Here is a 10,181-nt window from a genome sequence, read left to right as displayed (position 1 = left end):
GCCTCACAATGTAGTTTATCTTTTAGGTTTTGTTTTGAAGTCTTGCTCTGTCACCCAGGCTGGAGTGCAGTGGCACAATCTTGACTCACTGCAACCTCCACCTCCCAGGTTCAAGCAATTCTGCCTCAGCCTCCTGAGTAGCTGGGATTATAGGCGTGTGCCACCACACTCACCTAATTTTTATATTTTTAGTAGAGACAGGGTTTCACCATGTTGGCCAGGCTGGTCTCAAACTCCTGACCTCAAGTGATTCACCCACTTCAGCCTCCCAAAGTGCTGGCATTACAGGCGTGAGCCACTGCATCCGGCCGTGTTTTGAAGTATCTTAACTTTTGATTCTTAAAAGGCAATAGCAGTAATTAGGATAATAAAGATACAGTCTGGCCGGGCACGGTGGCTCACACCTGTAATCCCAACACTTTGGGAGGTCGAGGCAGGAGGATCACGAGGTCAAGAGATCAAGACCATCCTGGCCAACATGGTGAAACTCCGTCTCTACTAAACAAAAAAATAAAAATACAAAAATTAGCTGGGTGTGTTGGTGTGCGCCTGTAGTCCCAGCTATTCGGGAGGCTGAGGCAGGACAATCACTTGAGCTCGGGAGGCGGAGGTTGCAGTGAGCTGAGATTGCACCAGTAAACTCCAGCCTGGTGACAGAGCAAGACTCCATCTCAAAAAAAAAAAAAAAAAAAAGTCTGACCTAGAATAAAAGTTCCTGCTAGCAGGAAGAGTCCTTAGAAGAGTTTCTAAAAATGGATCTCAGATCCCATATCATATACTGTACTGACTGAGCTATGACAATGCATCATATTCCACATACCTGCTACCACAGGTGAGACCCATGTCCCGAAGCTTAGAGAGAAGCCTCTCTAAGGAACTAGAGGCATAAAACTACCAATCACACCTACCCCCACCAACTCTCGGTGGGCAAAGGGAAAATGGTACCTTTAATACCAAAAAGATAATTTAAAGGCTTTAGATCAGGCGTAAACTTTATTCATAAAGGGCCAGAGTAAATCTTTGAGGCTTTATGAACCACATACAGTTGAAAACACTGTTGGCTTCCTGGCACAGAAACAGAAAACTGCTGTGGAGGCCAAGAGATCACCTCATCTGTTTTATAGCTGATATCCCCTCAGGCTAAGGCCTGCCTTAGGAGGAAAGGCAGTAGAGCAAGCTTGTCCAACCGCAGTCCTGGGCAGCAAGCAGCCCAGGATGGCTTTGAATCCAACCCAACAAAAATTTGTAAACTTTCTTAAAACGTTGAGGTTTTTTTGCAATTTTTTAAAGCTTATCAGCTATTGTAGTGTTAGTGTATTTTATGTGTGGCCCAGGGAAGCCAAAAGATTGGACACCCCTGCAATAGAGCATAGTTTTAAGAGCATCACTTTAGTGCAAGACTCCACCATTCACTGCTGTACAATTTCTGGCAAATTACTTAATCTCTCTGTGCCCGTTTCCTCATCTGCCAAATGAGGATACATTAAAGGTGCTTGTGAGGTTTAACAGTTCATTTGCGTAGCTAAGAAGAGTATTTGAGGCCCAGAGCACCATGGCTTACGCCTGTAATCCCAGCACTTTGGGAGGCTGAGGCGCGCAGATCATCTGAGGTCAGGAGTTCCAGAACTAGCCTGGCCAACATGGTGAAACCTGTCTCTACTAAAAATAGAAAAAATTAGCCAGGTGTGGTGTCCTGCACCTGTAATCCCAGCTACTAGGAGGCTGAGACAGGAGAATCGTTTGAACCCAGGAGACAGAGATGGCAGTGAGCCGAGATCGCACCACTGCACTCCAGCCTGGGTAACAGAGCAAGACTCCATCTCAAAAAATAAAAAATAAAAGTGTCCCTGACACACACTAATTACAATAGTTACTAGACTTTATTGTTGTTATGGGAGCAGAGGCCCAAGAACCAGCACTCCCCATAGCCCATGTCACCCACAAATGGTTAGCTGCAGCAGTAGCTGCAGCTATTTTCTTGTAGATAATGGAACAAAGGGCGAGCCCTGCTCTTTCACCAAAACCCGAGACCAGGCAAAACTTCAAGACTCATGCTGAGGAGGGGCGCTTCATGAACTTGAATATTAGTGGTCACACAGGATTCTACTCACAAAAATGTAATATCACAACAGTGCAGACCATAGGAAGTTTATTGTGTCTTTGAGACACTACAATGCAGACTCCTCTTCCAGAGAAAGGTCTTTCAGAGACAGGGAACCGTCATCCAGATGCGTTGCTCATTTGTCATTTTCATAGGCAGCTGGATTCTTCCTCTTGGATCTCTCGAATTCTTCAGTCCCCCATGTGTAGATAAGATAAAACACTACGAACTCTTTAAAAATTAAGGGAGTAAACAGAGAGCACACATATAAGGCACATAGAAGAAAAAAGGTCTCAGTCCTCTTGTCTTCTTTAAAGTATACACTTCAGTAGTTCTTAGCATATCCAAGGCCATGCAACTATCATCACTATCTGCTGCACGTTTAACACAAAGCATTTCACCACCGGTAAGAACTAAATAAAGATGACCTCAGAGGAACACGCTGGAATCACCCGAGTGACCTTGGGCCAGTCATTTCAGTTCTGTAACTCAGTTTTCCCCGTGTAAGATGGGGAAGATAATATGACCAACTTAAGGGCTGTCAGGAATATTCAATGAGAACGGTGTATACGGCAAGTTACAGAGCGCCTTCCCGGCCGCCAGCGCTCAGAGGGGAGGCGCAGTGACTACTGCTGCTGCTGGGGTCCAGCCTCCCGCTCCCGCGGGCCCAGGGCACTCACGCGGCACCACGCGAAAGAAAGACTCCCGAAAGCGGCGCAGAACGTTGGGGATTCCTTTAGTGAAGACGTGCGGATGGGCGCGCTGCTCGAAAGGTGACAAGCTGTAGCTGATCACATGCCGCATCCGCGTCAGATTCCCAAACTCGCGGCCCATTGTGGCGGCGGCCCTGCAGGACCGAGGGTGGACAGGCGCTTGGCTCGCTTTCGCGAAGCGCCGCAGTCCCCGCGGGGGTTCGTCCCCAACCCCAGACTCCTGCCCCTGCACTCCTTATCCTTTCCCAGCCCAGCGGGGCGCCCCCTAGCCTCCCAGGGTCCAACAACACTGCACAACCAGACCCCACTCACGCACAGGGGTCAGCTCGCCCTCTGTATTCACCGATTCGATTGACTCGTTCGTCACTTCCGGCAAGATTGGAAGCCGCTCTTGGAGGTCGTGAGGTAACTTCCGGGAGATACCATTTTCCTACTGTCTCTAAGGGATGACGCCTTTGTCCCAGAAAGAAGTGGCCTGACTGGGTGACCCGTAGGTGGGAGGTGCCTTGGAGGCCCTGCCGGGGCCGGTGGGGTGGAGCTTAGCGGAGGACGTCGGGGATTGAACTGACTTTGGGGGACAGTGGACTGTTGGAGGCGCTCACACTTCTGCTCAGCCCTCGGTTTTTCTGTGGAATCCCAGTCAGGAAGCGGCCGAATGCGGGAGGCGGGTGAGGGAACAAAAAGGCGACGAGGAAGTGGCCTGCCGACCTCCGGGGCCGCGCTGGCCAGGAGCTTGGGGCCTGCGAGTTTTCCCAGCTGTAGACAGAGCGCCTCTGAGCCCCGAGGCCGGGCCGCCCCACAGCAGAGGAGCACGAGGTTTTATTTGGCCTTGGCCAGTAGCTCAAAGGGGGCTTCGTTATTTTCAGGCCATCAGCGACCCCAGCACCAAAATCAGGAACACACATCTAAGGCTTCTCTTGGATTCTGTTTTAGAGCCCACTGGCAGGCTGTAAACGTTCCCAAGAGATAATACAAACGTTTCGTCAATTTCAGCCACAAAAATAATCAAATAATCGTCAATTGAATGCTGAGGCCGCCTCGACAGCAGCCAGCTTCCTCCCCAGATGGTTTGCGTGGGGTGGGGGGTATCACGATGCCCCAGTTCTTTCTTCTCCCCACGCGAGAAGCAAGGAAAGTCGGGTGAGAGGCCTTATTGTGTTTTCCCTGAAGTGCATTCTGCTTGATGATGCTGTTGTCCTGTACAGCTCGCCTTGAGGTGTCTTGTCAGTGTTTTGTTAATGGAATTGCTGGCCATATTTAATATAGGAGTAAGCTCTCATTCAACAGTTGGGTGTGTTTTATAACACTGCTTACGGACCACGGAGGCTCGGCCGGCAGTCAACTTGTATTTTGCAGACATACCTTAGTTTTCTCATGCAGGTACTGCACAAACTGGCTTCGTATCTTGCACTATGAGTGTAGGCTGACTCTTCCAGCATAGTCTCCTTCGAGGTGGCGCTGGATATCCCCTCATTTCAGCTTTTCATGGTGCTCCTTTGCCTCATTTTTTTAAACCGTAATGTCTAGCCTGGTCTCAGCTCCAAGGCAAGAACAGAAATACAGGTAAGGACAGAAATATTGTAGCAAATTCTACCACCATTTGGATGAATAATAATAATAGTAATAAAACATTCATTTATTTTATAGCATCTGCAAAGATCCCAAAACTTTTCAACCAAAATATGTATAGATGAGTGTGCAGACCAAAGTAAGGACATCAGTATGTTACATTTAAAAATAAGTCAAGGTTAAAGGCGATGTCCTCTTTTAAGAACATTGCAAATACAATTCCAATACTCCAAGTACATATTCTGTACCCAGCCATCTGGGAGGACTGAGAGACCTAACGGTTTTCTGCTCTCTGGAACTTCTATGCCAATTGTGACTTTCTCACCCCTCAAATTAACATGCAGCGAATAATTACAATTGTAAACACCTGGAAGTGGAAAATGCCGTGAGGATAAATTGAGAGGAAGAGTAAACCTAATACCATAAGTTGCATACCAGCAGATCTGAGTATCGTCATGAATAATTGGTTAGCTTTTCCACATGCCTTATAAGTTTCAGCAAGCACCTAGCGAACATCTTAATCCAAATTTCTCAAAAAATGAGAGATTTTATTTAAGATCATTCCTCAATTTATCTTAGACTTTCAGCTACATAGCTAGTCCGGTAGTATAACAATAACAGGTTTTAGGTAAACGCCAGGGGAAAAGAGAGGAAAGCTAAATAACCAAATAAATTTGTATCTAATTAACAAATTGGCTAACTAAGGTGTTATCAGCTGCTTGATATAGAGCTGATAAAAATCATCTTCAGCTAGGCATACTTGAGGCCTGATTACAGAAGTGACCCTAGTCCACCCACACACCTGAAATTTATTTAAGAGACCAAGCTAGGCTCTTCTTGGCCTTTAGAAAGAGGACTGGCATGGAGAAATATGTTCCTCACTAGTTCTTCCAAGCCATGGCACTTCCCAACAAATTCCTCCTTTGGTTTTGCTGCTTTGCCTGGCTGTGCTTTCCTATTACCCTTGGTTCTCAGGCTTCTGGGGGAGATGCTCAGATTGCTGCTAGTGCTGAGTTGGAATCTGGGGCTACGCCTTGGTCCTTGCTGCAGCCTATAGATGAGAGAGACAGAGCTGGCCTCCTTCCCCCGCTTTTCAAAGTTCTATCTGTTGGGCGAGGTAGGGCACCTAGGCTGCAGCCAGACTCTAGAGCTTTGCACTACATGAAAAAGCTCTATAAGACATATGCTACCAAGGAAGGGATTCCTAAATCCAATAGAAGTCACCTCTACAACACTGTTCGGCTCTTCACCCCCTGTACCCAGCATAAGCAGGCTCCTGGAGACCAGGTAACAGGTATGTAAAAGCAGATTGGTTAACTGGGTGGAGGGAAGATGATAGACACTTCTGCATTTCAATTACAGAAAGGAGCTGAGCCTAGTTCCTTGAATTGCATTTTATTTTGCATAAACCTCAATATCCAGTTGAAACAAATCTGGGACTTGAGCTTATTGTTTCTTCCTAATGCTCTCATTGGTTAAGGTGGGCTAATATGGAATTTTAAAGCAACACCAGAGACTTAATGGCTTTCAAGGCTGAGGGGAAGTGCTGCTAGAGAATGTTAGCATCTCTTTCTATTCCACCAAGCTTTTGGCCCAGAAATGGACCTTAAACATCTCTTACAGCTATTGGTGTGATGTGTTAAATAGGATATTTTTCTCTTGTTTGTTACTTTCTGTGAGAGAAAAGCTTAAAGTTCCCGTTTTGAACAGTTGGCCCTTACAAGAACAAAGTATCAGTCCACAGTTTGACTCAGCAGTTGGGTGTGGTGCTTTAAAAAATTATAACATGGTGAAACCCCATCTCTACTAAAAACATAAAAATTAGCTGGGCTTGGTGGTGCATACCTGTACTCCCAGCTACTCGGGAGGCTGAGGCAGGAGAATCGCTTGAACCCAGGAGGCAGAGGTTGCAGTGAGCCAAGATCGCATCACTGCACTCCAGCCTGGCAACAGAGCAAGACTCCGTCTCAAAAAAAAAAAAAGAGTATATATCTACCAGCTCTTGATTTAAAACCATTCTAACCCAACAGGGCAGTTGTATCTGCTTCCTTAATATCCTATTTTAGTATAGTGGTTTTAGAGCATCTGTTTTTAATCTCAAGTGTTCTAAATTAACTAGGACCAATTACATTGTTTTAAATTGACTTTCTTCACTAGAGCTTAGCGTGTCATCTTAATAAGTCTGATAAGTGTTTTTATTATGGTTTTCCCTCTAGAGATTATCCAAGAGAAAAATACTACTTTCCTTATCAGCTGCTTCTGTGTTTGGAGCAAATTACTCAGAATGAAGCTTCAGGCTGAGCACAGTGGCTCATGCCTGTGATCCCAGCACTTTGGGAGGTTGAGGTGAGAGGATTGCCTGAGCCCAGAAGTTCAAGACCAGTCTGGGCAACATGGCGAGACCTTGTCTCTACAAAAACAAAAAAATCACCTGGGCGTGCTGGCTCATGCCTGTAGTCCCAGCTACTTGGGAGGCTAAGGTGGGGGGATCAGTTGCACCTGGGAGGTGGAGGCTGCAGTGAGCCATGATGGTGCCACTGCACTCCAGCCTGGGTAACAGAGTGAGACCCTGTCTCAAAAAAAATAAAAATGAAACTTCAGAATGTAGTGATTCCCTGTTACTTTGATTCACCACCAAATCTGACTTTCTGGAGATAAAATGTCCAGTAAGGTTGCTGGGAATTAGTAGTGTTACCAATTGCCTTCCTTTTCTATATTAACCGCCATTTTTTTTTTTTTTTTTTTTGAGGCTTGAGAAAGTGGGGAAAAGAGAAGGGAGAAAGCATATTATGAAGTACTAATTCTTTGACTTGACTGCCTGTTATGTTGACTCATGTTCAAGCACTACCGGTAGATTATTTTTCTTCTTAGGAATCCTTCCATCAATGGAACTGCTATTTAACCTGGATCGCATTACTACCGTTGAACACTTACTCAAGTCAGTCTTGCTGTACACTATCAACAACTCAGTTTCTTTTTCCTCTGCTGTCAAATGTGTGTGCAACCTAATGATAAAGGAGCCAGAGTCTTCTAGCAGGACTCTCTGCAGAGCTCCATACTCATTTACCTTTAACTCACAGTTTGAATTTGGAAAGAAACACAAATGGATTCAGATTGATGTGACCAGCCTCCTTCAACCTTTAGTGGCCTCCAACAAGAGAAGTATTCACATGTCTATAAATTTTACATGCATGAAAGACCAGCTGGAGCATCCTTCAGCACAGAATGGTTTGTTTAACATGACTCTTCTGGTGTCCCCCTCACTGATCTTATATTTGAATGACACAAGTGCTCAGGCTTATCACAGCTGGTATTCCCTTAACTATAAAAGGAGGCCTTCCCAGGGTCCTGACCAGGAGAGAAGTCTGTCTGCCTATCCTGTGGGAGAAGAGGCTGCTGAGGATGGGAGATCTTCTCATCGCCGTCACCGCAGAGGTCAGGAAACTGTCAGTTCTGAATTGAAGAAGCCCTTGGTCCCAGCTTCCTTCAATCTGAGTGAATACTTCAAACAGTTTCTTTTTCCCCAAAATGAGTGTGAGCTCCATGACTTTAGACTTAGCTTTAGTCAGCTGAAGTGGGACAACTGGATTGTGGCTCCGCACAGGTACAACCCTCGATACTGTAAAGGGGACTGTCCGAGGGCTGTTGGACATCGGTATGGCTCTCCAGTTCACACCATGGTACAGAACATCATCTACGAGAAGCTGGACTCCTCAGTGCCAAGACCGTCATGTGTACCTGCCAAATACAGCCCCTTGAGTGTTTTGACCATTGAGCCTGATGGCTCAATTGCCTATAAAGAGTACGAAGATATGATAGCTACAAAGTGCACCTGTCGTTAACAAATGGTCTTCTTAAAACCCTGAGCCTGTTTGGCAAAGTAACTACTGTGTGCCTATGTGTGCCTTCAAGAGAAAGCTTCATATATTAAGTCTCTAAATGCAGCATATGTTGTATAAAGAGGAGCCTGTGTAGATTAGTACCTTCTATGGCATCTATCAGGATAAAGGGATAACATCAATTGTTGCTACAGAGCCTTTTTTTATTTCCAAATTTAAATGAAATATAATTATTGTGGCAAACTTTACATCTTTTTCCTTGAGCGATTTTTTTTCTTTTCATAGGAGTCTTATTCTTGATAGGGAAAAAACCTTAATTAGCATCAATCCTGGATGGACTTGCAGCTATAAATAGGCAATTCAGATTGCTATAGTCTTAATGGAAGAATAAATTTCTGTCAATGGCATAAATTTTGTGTGTGTTTTACTAAAGATTGCTTTTAAGTGATCATTTGGGGGAGAGAGGAAGTGTCTAAAAGCTGGCCATAGCTCGACTTTTGATCCTTTTTCAGAGTGAAAGGGAGGCTAACGTCACCGAAATTCTCATGAAGTTAAGACTCTCTCTAGGACTAGAGAGTAGGCAGTGTAACCCACTTCCGTTGCTTTAGTGTGATTGGTGAACAGTATACTAATTCTCCTTGTTAACTGGCATATATAAATCAATCGAGTCATACAGAACAATTTAACATTTGTCCCATTCATGTAAAGGAAATTGCCTTGCATGTTTTTCCAAGAAAACCTATGTACAAGACTTTGTATGTGTATTTTTTTTCTTTATATATTTAAAACCTCTGACCTTATGAAAGGCAGCCAGGGAAGGTTTTTTGTTTTGGTTTGGTTTTTGCTGATTTGCTTAGCTCCCTCCACTCCACCCCCACAGGTTTTTTTCCAGTTCGATGTAGAACTGTTCCTACTAAGCTTGCAGTAGTGACTGGTTATGTTACTGACTGGGTGTTATGTGGATGCTAGGGTTTTTATGTAGGTTTTCAATATATCTATTTTGAGAGAGCCCTGGAGGCACAGAGGTAGGGTTGATATCGTGATTTTGTGTTTGAGTTTCTAAAACCTTGATGTATAAACCAAAAGTAACTCCTAGATGTAATAAGTACTTTTTATTCTTGTAAATGATCTTTTCTTGGTGCTATTTTTAGCTTCATTAAATATGCACATACCATATAATTTACCCATTTAAAGTGTAGAATTCAGTGGTTTATAGTATATTTATAAACATGGGACACCATCACCGTCATCAATTTTAGAACACATTCATCACCTCAAAAAGAAACCCTATACGCTTTAGCTGTTACTCCCATTTCCTGTCCTGCCCCACTCCCAGCCCTAAGCAACTAGGAACTTGTTCATAGGTTTCTGATTCAGGACTTTCATATGAATGGAGTCATACAATAGACTGGCTCCTTTCACTTAGCATGTTTTCAAGGTTCATCTGTGTTGTAGCATGTATCGGTACTTCTTTCTAGTGACTATATTTCGTTGTATGGCTATACCAAATTTTGTTTATCCATTTGTGGGTGGACATTTGGGCTGTTTCCATTTTTTAGCTATTACAAATAATGCTAATAAAATTCATGTAGAAGTTTTATTTCTTTGGGGTACATACCTAAGAGTGGAATTGCTAGGTCATATGGTAACTCTACATTTAATCATTTGAGGAACTGCTAGACTGTTTTCCAAACCAGCTGCACCATTTTACATTCCCACCAGCAGTGCACGAGGGTTCTGATTTCTCAGCATCCTTTCAACACTCATCTGACTTTTGGGGGATGTTTTTATTTTCTATGGGTACGTAATAGTTATATATATTTATAGGGTACATGTGATATTTTGGTATAAGCATACAATGTGTAATGAACTTACTGTTTTATTCTAGCTATCCAAGTGGGTGTGAAATGGTATCTCATTGTGGTTTTGATTTGCATTCTCTTGATAATTAATGATGTT

The 10,181-nt window shown here is 44.1% G+C and overlaps 2 protein-coding genes across 2 annotated transcripts; one reads left to right on the top strand and one right to left on the bottom strand.

Moving 5' to 3' along the window:
• Positions 1 to 2,132: 2,132 nt before the first annotated feature.
• LOC129036385 (cytochrome b-c1 complex subunit 8) lies at positions 2,133 to 3,182 on the bottom strand. The gene is made up of 3 exons (XM_054487415.2): positions 3,127 to 3,182; positions 2,782 to 2,948; positions 2,133 to 2,332 (listed from the first exon to the last, which is right to left on the bottom strand). Exons 2-3 carry the CDS (start codon positions 2,933 to 2,935, stop codon positions 2,238 to 2,240), a joined length of 249 nt encoding a protein of 82 aa, XP_054343390.1. The 5' UTR covers positions 2,936 to 2,948; positions 3,127 to 3,182; the 3' UTR covers positions 2,133 to 2,237.
• Positions 3,183 to 3,390: 208 nt separating this feature from the next.
• Positions 3,391 to 8,633, top strand: GDF9 (growth differentiation factor 9). Its single transcript, XM_054487411.2, has 3 exons — positions 3,391 to 4,377; positions 4,462 to 5,677; positions 7,255 to 8,633. The coding sequence occupies exons 2-3, from the start codon at positions 5,281 to 5,283 to the stop codon at positions 8,223 to 8,225; spliced, it is 1,368 nt and encodes a 455-aa protein (XP_054343386.1). The 5' UTR covers positions 3,391 to 4,377; positions 4,462 to 5,280; the 3' UTR covers positions 8,226 to 8,633.
• Positions 8,634 to 10,181: the final 1,548 nt, after the last annotated feature.

Source organism: Pongo pygmaeus, chromosome 4, assembly GCF_028885625.2.
Source record: "Pongo pygmaeus isolate AG05252 chromosome 4, NHGRI_mPonPyg2-v2.0_pri, whole genome shotgun sequence".
NCBI lineage: Eukaryota > Metazoa > Chordata > Mammalia > Primates > Hominidae > Pongo > Pongo pygmaeus.
Note: the sequence above shows the minus strand (reverse complement) of the source record. Positions and strands in the feature narration are given on the sequence as shown.

Coding starts and splice junctions, on each gene's coding strand:
- LOC129036385 (XM_054487415.2), bottom strand. CDS start 2,935: ATGGGCCGCGAGTTTGGGAATCTGACGCGGATGCGGCATGTGATCAGC. Junction 2,333..2,781: donor TTTCTTTCGCGTGGTGCCGC/GTGAGTGCCCTG, acceptor TAATTTTTAAAG/AGTTCGTAGTGTTTTATCTT.
- GDF9 (XM_054487411.2), top strand. CDS start 5,281: ATGGCACTTCCCAACAAATTCCTCCTTTGGTTTTGCTGCTTTGCCTGG. Junction 5,678..7,254: donor TCCTGGAGACCAGGTAACAG/GTATGTAAAAGC, acceptor TTTTCTTCTTAG/GAATCCTTCCATCAATGGAA.